Source organism: Panthera tigris, chromosome A3 (genome assembly GCF_018350195.1).
Source record: "Panthera tigris isolate Pti1 chromosome A3, P.tigris_Pti1_mat1.1, whole genome shotgun sequence".
Classification (NCBI taxonomy): Eukaryota; Metazoa; Chordata; class Mammalia; order Carnivora; family Felidae; genus Panthera; species Panthera tigris.
In genome coordinates this window covers 113,434,972-113,450,040 of record NC_056662.1, presented here as the reverse complement: position 1 = coordinate 113,450,040, position 15,069 = coordinate 113,434,972, and the positions used below count along the sequence as shown (strand labels likewise).

Here is a 15,069-nt window from a genome sequence, read left to right as displayed (position 1 = left end):
GCTCCGAGCCATCAGCCCAGAGCCTGACGCGGGGCTCGAACTCACGGACCGCGAGATCGGGACCTGGCTGAAGTCGGACGCTTAACCGACTGCGCCACCCAGGCGCCCCAAGAGTATTGCACTTTTTAAGAGTCAGATTTATTGAGGTATAATTTACATACAGTAAAATTGAACCCTTTTAAGAGTGTGTAGTTAAGTGAGTATTTACAAAGAGTTGGGTAACCATAACAACAACATATACTGAATGTTTTATCATTCCAAAAGCTACTTTGTGCCCCTTTGTAATCAGTCCCCTTGCCTTTCGATTAGCCCCTGGTAGTCACAGATCTGATCTGTCCCTATAGTTTTGTCTTCACTGAGTGTCATTTAAATGGATTCATACAGTCTGTAGCCTTTTGTGTCTAGCTTCTTTCGTTTAGCATGTTTTTGAGATTCATCCACGTTCCTACATTTACCAGTAGTTTGTTCCTTTTTACTGCTGGATAATATTCTACATATGGATGTACCACATTTTGTTAATCCATTCACTAAATGATGGACATCTAGATTGTTTCCAGTTTTTAGCTCTTATGAATAAAGCTGTTGTTATAAACATTCATGTACTGGTCTTTAATGTTTTCATTTCATTTCTTTGGGTAAATACAAAGAAGAAGGGATTGCTGGGTTGTGTGGTAAACATGTGTACGTTAATATCATAAGCTATCAGACTTTCTCCCAAAGTGGCTGTACTTTGTATTCACCCTTCCAAGTATATTGAGGTCCATTTTTATTTTGTCTTATAATTTTAAGTGCTTTAAAAAATTTTGGGGGGGGGTATAGTTGACGTATTGGAATTGTTTTCCATTCTAAATTAGGTACTTAGTGAGATCTTGTGATTTTAATTTGTAGTTACCTAAAAGCTAATAATGTTGAACATCTTTTCTCGCGCTTCTTTGCGAGTTATGTCTGTCTTTGATAAAGTATACATTATTTGATCTTTTGCCCACTATATTTTAATGAGGATAATTTTTTTTTATCATTGTATTGTAAGAGTTCTTTATGTATTCTGGTTACATGTCTTTTTTTAGACATAGTGGTTTGCAAATATTTTCTCCCATTCAGTCTGGGGCTTGTGTTTTCATTGTCTAACTCTGTCTTTTAAGGAGCAGGAGCTTTTAATTTTTTTTTTTTTTTTAAAGTAGGCTTCGTGCTCCACACAGAGTCCAGCATAGGACTTGAACTCACAACCGTGAGATCAAGGCCTGAGCTGAGATAAAGAGTTGGACGCTTAACTGACTGAGCCACCCTGGTGCCCCAGCTTTTAATTTTAATGCAATCTAGTTTATCAAGTTTTTTTCTCTTAAGGTTTGTGATTTTTATCTTCTAAATCTCTGCCTAAGCCACAATCACAAAGAATTTTGTCTGTTTTCTTCTATCAATTAAGTAGTTTTAGGTTTTACATTTAGGTCTGTGATCCATTTTAAGTTAATTTTTTCTATGTTGTATGAAGGTTTCTTTATATGGAGGGCTGTTATTCTAGCATCATTTTTTGAATAGGCTGTTCTTTCTTCATTGACTTACCTTGTCATCTTTGTCAAAGTCAATCCATGTTATGCGTGTGGGTCTATTTCTGGACTTTTTCTTCTGTTCTACTGACCTATATATCTATCCTTTCTCCAGTAGTCTTGTACTTATAAGTCTTGTAATAATTATTTATGCATTTTCTACTATCATACTGACTTAGAGATTCAATTAATACAGCAAATCAACTACCTCTTATCAAAAAATGTTAGGTAATTGAGTACTGAGCACGTGAATTTATCTGTAATCAGTCATTTCATTTGCAGATAGTAATTTACTCAGCCTCCTTAAAACATTTATTTGGATGTTGCCAGTGGTAAGTGTCATACACTGCTATTAGGAGTGGAAATTGGTGCAAGCACTCTCAAAAAGTAGTTTGTTGATTTCTGGTGGATGGAAATGAACTGAACTATGACTCATTAATTCTACCCCTTAAACATACCCTAGAGAAATTGGCACATATACGTACAAGGACAGGTACAAGCATGTTTATTGCAGCATTATTTGAAATACTGAGACACTGGAAATAACCTAAATATATTTTAATAGAAAAATAGTCGAATAAATTATAGGATGATAAAGGAGACTATATCGAGAGGCACCTGGGTGGCTGTCGGTTGAGCATCTGACTTCAGCTCAGGTCATGATCTCACAGCTTGTGAGTTTGAGCCCCACTTCGGGCTCTGTGCTGACAGCTCAGAGCCTGGAGCCTGCTTCGGATTCTGTGTCCCTCTCTCACTCTGACCCTCCCCCCGCTTAGGCTCTGTCTCTGTCTCTCTCAAGAATAAATAAACATTAAAAAAAATTTTTTTAAAGAATACTATATAGAAGTCAAAATGAATGAAGTAGATCTCTATATGGCAACATAGAACTCAAAAGCGATGTAAAATTTTTAAATGGTACAAATAAAATAGGTACAATAGAAAAACATGTACTAGAAAGATACTCACTGAATATATTATAGTGGTTTCTAGAAAGGAAAGGAGCTTGGAAATGGGAAGAGGCACAAAAAAGGAACTTCTTTTGTATCTATTATTGTAATTTATGAAAAAAAATGTTTAAGCAAATGTGACATTGTTATCATTTCCCACCACTCAGAATGTAAATGCTATTTTACTGTTTTCTATAATTTCCCTCCCTCTTTTTCAAATTAAAAAACCAAAAGTACATGTAAATAGGTTTTTTTATTAAAAAAAATAGGAAGGTCAGCATCCAAATAATTTGAATTGGATGGTAAGAAATTTGAATTGAATTGGTACGTAAGAAATTATTTTTTTTAAGTTTATTTTGAGAGTGAGTGGGGAGGGGCACAGAGAGAGGGAGAAAGAGAGAATTCCAAGCAGTTCCATGCTGTCAGCATGGAGACCCATGTGGGGCTCGAACTTAAGAACGATGAGATCATGACCTTAGCCTAAACCAAGAGTTGGATGCTTAACCGACTGAGCCACCCACCCTTATAACAAATGCTTAATAATTTCTTCATGTGTCATTATTCTGGCCTAGAAGCTGTGTGAAATACTAGTGGCACTACAATTAGTAAGAAATTACCCCATCCCAGGGGCTGAATCTAGTTAGTGATTTATTTGGGGGATGATGGAAGGAGTAGGTGGTACACATTCATAAGGGGACAGCATTACTTAGTTGTGTGTGGTGCTTCTGGTAAGACTACTTCACTTTTGTTAATCAAGGGAGTCATGATATTTTACTGGCTTTGAAATTTCAGATAATATTAAGGAATGACATGGGAACTGTTGTTTGATTAAATGGGGACGTAAGTTGGGAAAAAAAGAAAAACTTAGTTCTGATAGATGATTTCCACCTTTACTGTATCTCTGTGCCACTTTTCAGATTCTAAAGACTAAGAAATTAATTTTCAAAAACAATGAGATTTGCATGTGGTTGTTATCACTTTACATACATACACTTTATAGAAATATTCTACATACAAATTGATACATACTGATTATGCTGAATTTTTAGGTCTTTTTTAGGCTTAACTTGGATCAAGAATTAATGTTGTAAACCAGTCATTTGTTTGAAAGAAAATAGACATTTACTAAATGCCATACTTGTAATCTCATGTATCAGTTCTCATAATGCAATCATTTTTAAAATAAAAGCTAACTCCAAAAAGGAGGCACCCAACAATGAACAAATTACATCCGATTTGAATACAATTGGGTTGGTTAAATAGTGCTTTTTTCCCCCATTATTGAAATCAGGTTTATGTTTTCTAACTGTATGTATTTTCAATACCATTATTTAAAATAAATTCTCCCTAATTAAAATTTCTTTCCATAGTACAGTATTTCAGTGGTTACAAGCATCAATACCATGAGATGATAAACAAAGGACTCAACCCTAAAATTTTGAGAAATATTGATGTCTATACCTCCCCTTTGGGAAATGTATACACATTAGGATGCTAAAGGTACCAAGAGGTCATATAGTAATATTCCTCAGATTTATTTGATCACAGTCCTCTTTTTCATATATCATCTAATAACAGCATGATTTGGGAAATGTTTAGTATATTCTAGTATGTAATGCCTAGTATATATACAAATAATTATTTCTGTTTTAAAGCAGGACAAAAGGAGCAAGCTGTGGAATGGTATAAGAAAGGTATTGAAGAACTAGAAAAAGGAATAGCTGTCATAGTTACAGGACAAGGTAAGATTTTATTTACATTTGTTTGGTAGCCATCCCAAATAATATTCATGTGATTGCCCTGATTTCAGATCCAGCTACTTACTGAAAGTATTTGACAGATTTTTAAGTGTTATTATTAATGTGTATAGACTTACAGTTAATGCTTTATTACCTGTGTTCAAACTTGATTACCTATAGCATTCTGACAAAAACCAGGATATTACTTGTGTCCTCCTTGGACCCACTGTTGGAGATGTTTTAGCCTCATTTTTAGCTCTGTTTTGAAACTGGTCCTTCCCTCATTGTCAAGGCAGGAAGGAATGGTTTAATCAGACTCCCTTTTGTGTTTAAGGGTAATGCTTGACTGCATGTTAGAATATGAGCTGTAAATGTCTTACTTTGATGTACACTTGGCATTTTAAAACCAAAGCAATTATTTTTCATCTTTACTTTCCTATCACCTAAAATTAAAAATTAGAGTCTAATATTATCTTTATATAGGCAGCATTTATTTTACACTGTGCTGTGTGCCCAGGCATCAGTGTGTGTGCTTCATGTGTGTTATCTCTTAATTTTCACCACAACCCCACACTCTGAGGCTGCTGCTATTACTGTTACTTTTTACATAAATAACCTTAAGTACCAAGAAGTTTAGTAACTTGCCTAAGGTCTCATAGCTAGCAAGTGGTAGGTAGAGTCAAGATTTGAACCCAGGCAATCTGACTTCAGAGCCTGAATTCTAAAATACTATGCTGTGACTATTGTGCAGTATGTGGGTATCACTATAAAATAAGTAAAATATTTTAGTTATCAAGATAAAATAAATTCAGAAGGAAAAATTATATAGGATGAGAATCTTAGCCTTATGGATCAGTCCACCCAGGGATATTTGTTATCTGGTTGGCTGATATCTACTACTTACATCATCTCATCCCCAGTAATTGCAACATGTCTAATGTCTGCCAGGTTTTTTTCTTTGCCCTTTTTGACTACTTCTCTAGCTACTGGTGTCCTATAGAAAAGAGAGCAGAATAGAACAAGTATATATGGGAGGTTAGGCCTTTGAGACTTTTCATGAGTTTATGAGCATGACTTTATGAATTATGTACAGAATGTATTTGCTCTTCCTTGTCAGTTGTGTAGAAGAAGAGCTAGAAGAAAATAAATTATAAGAAAAATGGTACTTCACTGAATCGAAAATGCCTTTGATTATACCACTAAGAGAAAAAACAGTGTCAGTTAAAATATGACACATTCTCTTCTTATCATCACTTTGAATTTGACTTTTACCTTATTGAATGTACTGTCTTCATCCTATTTAGACAAAGCTGTAACAGCAATATTAACATCAATGACCAAATTTGTTCACGCACAGGCAATGACAGACTGTGGTATGACTGCAGCCTGGCTGATAGCTTTAGTAAGTTGGTACTAGTTGTAAAACCCATCTCAGTTTGAAAGATTTTTAAATGTAGGGGAAAAGATATGCTTCAAAATCCATGAAATAACACATGAAATCCATGAAATACAACAGTAGATCTGAAACCATCAAAAGGAATGTAACTGATTTTTTAAAGATACTCTTTTCATTATAAAGACTATGACTCTCCATGAGGTTAGTTGGGATAATATGTTATCTTCTTTTTTTTTTTAAGTTTATTTACATATTTAGAGAGAGAGAGAGAGTGAGTGAGCAAGAGCAGGGGAGAGGCAGAGAGAGAGAGAGAGTGAGAGTGAGAATGAGAGTGTGAGAGAGTCCCAAGCAGGCTCCGTGGTGTGAAGCCCGATGTGGGGCTCGAAACCATGAACTGTGAGATCATGATCTGAGCTGAAACCAAGAGTCAGACACTTAACCGACTGAGCCACTCAGGTGCCCCGATAATATTTTATCTTGAAGTAATATTAGTAGGGAAATGTAGATGTTTTCACTTTTTTTCCTCTTTGTTCTTTCAGGTGAACAGTGTGAAAGAGCTAGACGCCTTCAAGCTAAAATGATGACTAATTTGGTTATGGCCAAGGACCGTTTACAACTTCTAGGTATCACTTAATAAATTGTATAACTGGAATGAGATGTATTTGAAATGTGTGTTCAGTGAAACTTTAAAATTAGATGGAAATAGATCAATCTTAAAAATGTGTTCTAGGCTTTTTTTTATAACTTACAGAAAATTTCTAACATATACAAAATAGAAGAGTATAATGAATTAATTATCCATCATTCAGCTCTAATAGTTATCAACTCCTAGTCAGTCTTGATGTATCTATATTCAAGGGCTGGCAAATTACAGCCCATGGGCTAAACCCAGTTCACTACCTATTTTTATAAGATGGCACACAGCTACTCATTCCTGTAGATACTGTCTGGATGCTTTTATGCTACAGTGACAGTGGAGTAGCTGATACAGAGATCATAAATCTCTCAAAGCCTTTTGATATATAGCTTTTTAAAATATTTTAATATTTACTATCTGGCTTCTTACAGAAAAAGTTTGCCAACTCCAGTGTGTGTGTACGTGTATATATACATATACGTATATATGTATATATGTATATGTACAGAATTTGTTTCAACATAATATGAAGGGGGGAAAGTGGGTAGCATATATACCCACTTTCCCCCCTTCATATTATGTTGAAACAAATTCTTGACATTTTTTTAATTCATTTATAAATATTTCCTATTGTATTTCTAAAAATGCCTTAAAAATAAAATTATCAAATGCCATTATCACATCTAAAAAATAACCAATATTTCTTTTAATATTAACAAAAAAATCATAGCCAAATAAATGATTAGTGTCCAAATAGAATTTATATATAATATATAATATAATGTAATATAATGCATAATATAATGTTTAGTTAGTATCTCATAATTGAATAACTTAGTATTTTTCTGGTAATTTTTTGAATCAGGATCTCCAGAAGATTCATACGATATGTCTCTTTTAATATCCAAGTTCTGATATGTGATAGGTGGTTGTATGCTTATTTGTCAGTACTTCTGGCATTTTGTGATAGTAGTAGCAATTGATGACTGATGCTTAGTGATATAATTCTGTCATTCTTCCTGCATTTATCAGTTTGAATAGGTCTATAAAGAGAAACTTTTCATCTTCTCTTTGAAGGTATAGATTTTAAACTTATTTTTTTAAGGTAAATCTACCCCTAAAACAAAGTGGAACTAAAATCCATCCTTCTTGGGTGATTCTGTACCATAACTTGTTTTGATAGAAGTATATATTTGGTAAACAGATAGACCTTATATATTTATTACTCTGTGATTTATGGTAAGTTATTTAGCATGTTTGAGCCTTTTTCATCTCATTTATAATATGCTAATAGATAATACTTATCTCACTATATTTGTGACAGTCACAGAGACCATAGTAAGTACTCAAAAATGCTGGTTTTTATTCACCTCCTTGTCTATCTGTAATCACCACCTTGCTTTTGTGGAAAAATGTATTTACACATGCATATGTAAATATTTCATTCGTTCATTCATTCTTATATGACCCATTGTGTTGGTAAATTTTTTGCCCCACAGAGATGAAAAAGAAGCCTTTAATGTTTTCAGGTAATTAACAAGGCAATGTTCGCCTGGTGTCTATGGCTGACAGAGTTTGTCTTCTTACTTCCTATGTGAAGATCACTAGTGTATCAAGTAAAATTAAATATAATATCAAAGGTTATTGTAGTAAAATAATTGTTCTACTTGGTATTTTCTATGTTTTGGCTATAATGCCTTTCACTATATGTACAAATTATCATATCTATAATGCAGATTAAGTTTAATTATGGCACATTTAGTAGCATGTTTCTAATTGAGTAATTAGGAGTTGGTTGATTTATCTTTTGAAGATGTGATATGATGAATTATTGGAAGCATCTCATCTATTATAGACTTGTCTTTTAATGTGGCTTTGTAATTTCTTATTTGTGCTAGGATGAAAAGAGAATCTATAACAAGCTAGGCATTAAAAGAATTAATATTTTGGATGTCATTGTCTGTTGTCATCCTCAAAAGTGCTCTTTGCCCGTTCATGCAAGAGGTTCCTTTAAAAAAGAAGAGGTGGAATAGAGGCCTCAACATATTCCTGTCTTCTGAGATCTCAAAGTCTAGGACTGTATCTACCAAAGACAGTAAAAAAGAGTTGTGCACACGTGCATAGTAGAGCATATTTATATACTACGTATTGGTTGAGAAATGGAACTTTTCAGAGGTGGAATGCCCAGTAGTTACCTAGTTAGGATGGAGAATCATACTAAGAGTTCTGCCTACAGATTGGTTAGAGAGGATGCAGACTCTCTGATAAAATGGGAAGAGTTCATATATATTAGATTCAAGTTAGTAAGCCTTCGAGCAAAGCTTAACCATAAATAAATAATTTTGGCATACCTGGAGGTTACCCTTTTGTAAAAAAATAAATAGCTTCATTCAGCATCCACTTATTAAATCTTTACTCTGTACCAGGTACAGTGCCAATGATATTAACTGAATTTATTTAGTAATTCAGCAAAATTTTTTAATGTTTATTTATTTTGGTGAGAGAGAGAGAGAGAGAGAGTGTGAGCAGGGGAGGGGCAGAGAGAGAGGGAGACATAGAATCCAAACTAGGCTCCAGGCTCTGAGCTGTCAGCACAGAGCCCAATGTGGGGCTTGAACTCACGAGTCATGAGGTCATGACCTGAGCCAAAGTCGGACACTTAACCAACTGAGCCACCCAGGTACCCCTCGAATGTTTGTTTGTTTTTTTTTAAGTTTATTTATTTTGAGGGAGAGAGTGCACAAGCGGGGGAGGAGAGAGAGAGAGAGAGAGAGAGAGAGGAGAGAGAGAGAATCCCAAGCAGGCTCTGCACTGTCAGCGTGGAGCCACACATGGGGCTCGATTCACAAATCCCGAGATCATGACCTGAGCTGAAGTCAGACGCTTAACCAACTGAGCCACCTACGTGCCCCTCAGCAAATAGTTTTTGGGTGATTACCATGTTCTACATATAAATGTTAGGGTATAGACAAGGATCCATCCTTCATAGAGTTTTTATTCCAGCAGGGGGAAGACTGACAGTAGGGAATAAACATAAAAAAGAATTAAGTTATACAGTATGTTGGAAGATGATAAATATGTGGAAAAAAAAGAAAAAAATAAAACATAGTAATGGGGATTAGGAGTGGATGGGAGGTGGTTTGAGCTTTTAGTTTTAAATAGGATGGTTAATTACCCTCTTTGAAAAGATGACAGGAGTTAGCCATGCAGGTCTCTGGGAGAAGAATGGTCCAGAGAGAAGAGCTGATGTAAAACCTTAAGAAAACATACCTGGTGTGTCTGATAAGAAGCAAAGAGGGCAGTGTGCCCCAGCCAGGAGAGTATGGTAGAGAGGAGGTAAGAGAACTGATGGGGCAGGGAGGTTCATCCTAACAAGCAGGGCCTTATAGGCCACCATAAAGATTTGAACTTTTGCCATCTCTGAAAAGAGGAGCAGTTACAGGATTTTTAGGAAAGGAATGACATAATCTGACTTATATTTTTTTTAAATGTTTATTTTTGAGAGAGAAAGAGAGACAGAGTGTGAGCAGGGGAGGGGCAGAGAGAGAGGGAGACCCAGAATCTGAGCAGGCTCCAGGCCCTGAGCTGTCAGCACAGAGCCCAGTACAGGGCTTGAACCCACAAACCGTGAGATCATGACCTGAGCTGAAGTCAGATGCTTAACTGACTGAGCCACCCAGTCACCTCTCTGACTTAAATTTTGAAAAGATCACCTTGCTAATAGGCTCCAAGGGTAGAGCCAGGGAGAACAAGTTGGATCACTATTGAATTGTAGTAAGCTAGGAGAAAAATGATGGAGGCTTGGACCAGCATAATATGAGGAGAAATTGTAACAAGTGGTAGGATTATAATTATATATGAAGGTTGACCAGATAGATATACTGACATATTGGATATAACATTCCTCTCTTTAAGGCTCTCATGATATATTGGCTGAGGCAGATACATAAATAGATGAATCACCATTACTGCAGGACGAGGTGTACAAATATTTTATAGAGGTGGAAAATAGGTGTCTGAGAAATATTCCTGGAAGAAGTGAAACCTAAAGGGGAGATTAAAAAAGATAAAGCTTTCTTTTTTAAATTACTTTTATTTCTTTTTTAAGTTTATTTATTTTGAGAGAAAGAGTACGAGCAGGGGAGGGGGAGAGGGAGACGGAGATGGAGAGAGAGAGAGAGGGAGAGGGAGGGAGAGAGAATCCGAAGCAGGCTCTGCACTGTCAGCACAGAGCCTGAGAGCCTGATGCGGGGCTCAAACTCATGAACTGTGAGATCATGACCTGAGCCAAAACCAAGAGTCAGACACTTAACTAACTGGGCCACCTAAGTGCCCCCAAAAAGACAAAGCTGTAAAGAATGTTTGGAAGAAAAGACATTTCAGGAAGAAGTAACAGTATGAACAGAGGTTCTGGGTAAGAAATAGCATGGCAAGTAGGGAAGGGTGCTGGAGAAGAAGTGAACATAGGATTACTCCAGTATGAGAGATGCAGGCAGATCATGGAGGGCCTTAATGTTATATAGCAAGAGGTTTGAGCTCTGGTCTGTGGGCAGTGGGAAGCTGCTAAAGGGTTTTAAACAGAAAAGTTACGTGGTAATATTTTCCTTTTAATAAAGTAGATGACTCGGATGGTTGTGTGGGAGCCAAGAAGCAAGGTGATGCTTTTATTTTAAATCATTAATGAATCTATACAACCTTAATGATTCTAAACAGAAGCATTAAACTAAGTTTACTTTCTTTAACAAAAATGAATTGGAGCAAGCTCATATTAGCAGTATAGTAGTATTGTGTATATGTGTGTTTCCACACCTATAAATCTAAACCCTACACACCAAAACAACTTCTCTGGCTTTTTATTCCTAGTTATTAGTTATCAAAACCAAGGAGTTAGTTACTTTATGTTTAGTATGTAATGAATGTATACGTGATCTTCTTGTCACATTTCAGTGAAGGGAGTGTTAATTGATAAAGAAGATATTTACAGTTTTTTTCTAAGTTATGTCTATTACCAACATAAATGGTTTCTTTCTCAGTGATTTGAAAAGTATTATCATTGAGAAAAATCAGATGACCTATCTGTTAACTAACAACAACAACAAAAAGCTCCAAGGTGTATTGTATCAGCCAGTTCTAGGATACAAAAACAGTTCAGTACTTTGTGCTTTGTGCAGAAAGGGTAGCTGCTATTTAACCTGTCCCAAAGGCATGTGTGGTTGTACCATAAACCAAGCATGGCGCCTGCTTGTCTGACCTTAGAAATGAAAGTTTAGGAGAGTTAGTATGTATGTGCTACATTTTTTCGTATATTCATTGAGCTCCTAGTACAGAAGAAAAGAATCAGTATGACAGTTGGGAGTACTGCAACAAAATAATTATGGTAAGAATTGGGCCCCTGTGATGAATAGGGGCACATAGCAGGTTCTTCCTGTATATTATTTTGTTTAATCTTTGAGACCCTCAGAAAACTGAGGCTAAAGCAAGTTCATGCTGGTAAGTGGTGAAGCAGGGTAAACAGGGTCAACTAGTAGTATGGATGACTTGAATGGGGAAATGGTAGTGCATCAGTGATAGAGAGGGGCAAGATAGCACAAAATGGTACCCTCCTGGGCCTGAGGTGCTAGACATAGCGACCTGGGTCTTGAGAGGATTTGTCGTTACTTGAAATTGAGGGTAGGATTGAAACAGTCTTTTTTTTTCTTTTTAAAAATGTATTTATTTTTGAGAGAGAGAGAGAGCAAGTGAGAAGGGGAGAGACAGAGAGAGAGGAAGAGAGAGGATCCCAAGCTTGAACCCATGAACCATGAGATCATGACCTGAGCTGAAATCAAGAGTTGTATGCTTAATCAGCTGAGCCACCCCAGGTGCTCCTATACATCTTTTTTTTTTTTTTTTTTTAATATATTTGTGTTGTAAAAAAAATGAAAAATAAAAAAAAAATTGTGTTGTAAGTTGCCAGCCATGTTAAAGAAGTATCTGGATGATAAAAACAATATTCATTTTTTTGTCTCCAGGCTATTCCCCTACATAATGATGTGGGTATATTAGATACTCAGAAAATATTTGCTGGTGATAGTGGTAATATGAAACCTGCTTCAGGTTACAACACCTATATAAAGCATATTTTGAAAATAGCCAGTTGTGAACTTCTGTTGCTATTTTAATGTCTGAGTTTTTACTAATGATATTTTTAAGATAATTTTATATAAATGCCAAAATCCTTCATCTTCTAACACCTTGAATTACTTTTTATTTTCACATGTACATCTTATTTTTTCATAATGTGTTTTTGCTTTTTATTTATTTTGTTCTTTTTTTTACCTGCCTCTGTTGCATAGAGAAGCTGCAACCAGTTTTGCAATTTTCCAAGTCCCAAACGGATGTCTATAATGACAGTACTAACTTGACATGCCGCAATGGACATCTCCAGTCAGGTGGGTTTAGGTTAACTAACATGGAAGATAATAAAGCTTGCATGCAGAGTAGAGTCCTATATAACTTGATAATGTTGATTTGATTTTATAATGGTTTATTTCGTTGGCTTTTGTTTTCACAGGGCTGTGTTGAAAATACAGTATCCCTGTCATTCATGGTATATAAATATGTAGCAAATAGGATATAACCGTTCTCAACACGCTTTATTTGCTTATTTTGCAACCACCCATTTTTGAGAGTATAAAATATGAAGGTTCATTTTCCTAAGCTATTAAAATATTCTTTTGTTTCTGTTGCATTTTCAGCATTTGTGGTTTTTTTCATGCATACCTGTACCAAGTTTTCATGAAGTGGTGTTTTTTAAGTCAGAAATTTTAATTTCTCTTTGTTAAATATCAATATTAATTGCACATATTTAATTCTACAATTTTAATTACTATGCATGAACGTTTTATCATAGTACCTTAGGAAAAATTTGAAGCTGAGTTCACATAGTAAGGGGAAACATTAGAATACTATTATTAACTATGGGTTAAATTTGTTTTCCACGAACTTTGGGGTATCAACTCCTACAGAAGCTTACAGCAGATCTTCATTTCCTAAGTTCTCTGACATCTTGGCTAGTTTTATTGGTGACTTTTTCAGCATTAGTTTCATGTACAGGGCTTAAATTTTATGAAAGTAAACATTGCTTTGTTCAATTTGTAGCAGAAAAACCTTAGTTTAGACTATAAGACAACTGTCTTCTTTATTCATACATAATACAAACCTTCAAGACTTCAATTAAGAAGAATTAAGGTGGGGCGCCTGGGTGGCGCAGTCGGTTAAGCGTCCGACTTCAGCCAGGTCACGATCTCGGGGTCCGTGAGTTCGAGCCCCGCGTCGGGCTCTGGGCTGATGGCTCGGAGCCTGGAGCCTGTTTCCGATTCTGTGTCTCCCTCTCTCTCTGCCCCTCCCCCGTTCATGCTCTGTCTCTCTCTGTCCCAAAAATAAATAAAAAACGTTGAAAAAAAAAATTTAAAAAAAAAAAAAAAAGAAGAATTAAGGTAAGTGGACTGGAGACAATAGGTTATCAAATCGTTCCCTTCTGGCTTTACTTCTCTCTTATGGAGTTCTCATTTTGGTTTGGTCTTCTAGTACAGAGCCCCTTGTGACTGGCTGTATTCCTTTTCCTCCCTGTACATGATTTAAAAAAATAATATTTAAGGTTTATTTATTTTTGAGAGAGAGAGGCATAGTGCAAGCAGGGGAGGGGCAGAGAGAGAGGGAGACACAGAAGCTGAAGCAGGCTCCAGGTTCTGAGCTGTCAGCACAGAGCCCAATGCAGGGCTTAAACTCACGAACCGCAAGATCATGACCGAGCCGAAGTCAGACGCTTAATCAACTGAGCCACCCAGGTGCCCCCCTTCCTGTACATGATTTAAAACACCATTTCTAATTTAGAAATAAATATTTTGCCTGTTTCTCTCAGCCCAGCTATGAAGAGCTGACATTTTCATAAGGAACTTTTTTTAAAAACCAAGAAATGTAAGAATTTACCACATACAAATAATTAAGTTTCTAAGACATAAATTTGAGATCCTAATAATCCACCAATGTAAACAGCAAAATTTTCTAGCCCTGAAGAGCTGGTATGCCTTTGCCTTGTTTTCTTGCTTCTCTTCTACTTCATTTCACATGTGAGATCCCATTGTATTTTTCTGCCATGCAAGAAACCCAAAACAAAACAAAAAAGCAACTTTCTCTTCCTGATACCTATGTTAAAAAATCAAACCATCTTATTTCAAATCCCTAGCGATCAGTTTTTATATTTATTTATTTATTTTTATTTTTTAAGATTTATATCCAAATTCGTTAGCATATAGTACAATAATGATTTCAGCAGTAGATTCCTTAGTGCCCCTTACCCATTTAGCCCATCCCCCCTCCCATAGTGATCTGTTTTATCCTGTTTTCTTGATGGGGGTATTTACCAACTGCACAGCTAATTAATGCAGCACTGGTATTTGATACCCATCGAGTCCTAGTCAATGAACTTGCTTACTCAGGCCTGTTTTACGAGTGTCACACACTCCTGGAATATTCTGTGATGTTTCACATGGATGAGTTATTTCATCTCTCTTAGGAAATAGTTATGCTAAAGTCTACATATTACTTCAGTGTGTTATCTGTAGTGTCCAGTTTTCAACTCAGAATTTCTAGACATGCAAAGAAATAAGAAAGTGTGACTGTTACTTAAGAAAAGAATCAGGGGCGCCTGGGTGGCTCAGTCAGTTGAGCGGCTGACTTCGGCTCAGGTCATGATCTTGCGGTTCTTGAGTTCGAGCCCCACATCGGGCTGCGCTGTTCTGACGGCGCAGAGCCTGGAGCCTGC

The 15,069-nt window shown here is 36.1% G+C and overlaps 1 protein-coding gene across 2 annotated transcripts in view; it reads left to right on the top strand.

The window, feature by feature from the left end:
- Positions 1-15,069, top strand: part of SPAST (spastin) — a 51,314-nt gene that overhangs the window by 12,406 nt on the left and 23,839 nt on the right. The window contains exons 2-4 of one of the 2 annotated variants that reach the window (XM_042982210.1): positions 4,150-4,233; positions 6,166-6,249; positions 12,599-12,694. In XM_042982210.1, the coding sequence (XP_042838144.1) occupies positions 4,150-4,233; positions 6,166-6,249; positions 12,599-12,694 (264 nt within the window). Of the gene's footprint in view, positions 1-4,146; positions 4,234-6,165; positions 6,250-12,598; positions 12,695-15,069 lie in introns of both variants that reach the window. The other variant, XM_042982209.1, reaches the window with a different exon arrangement.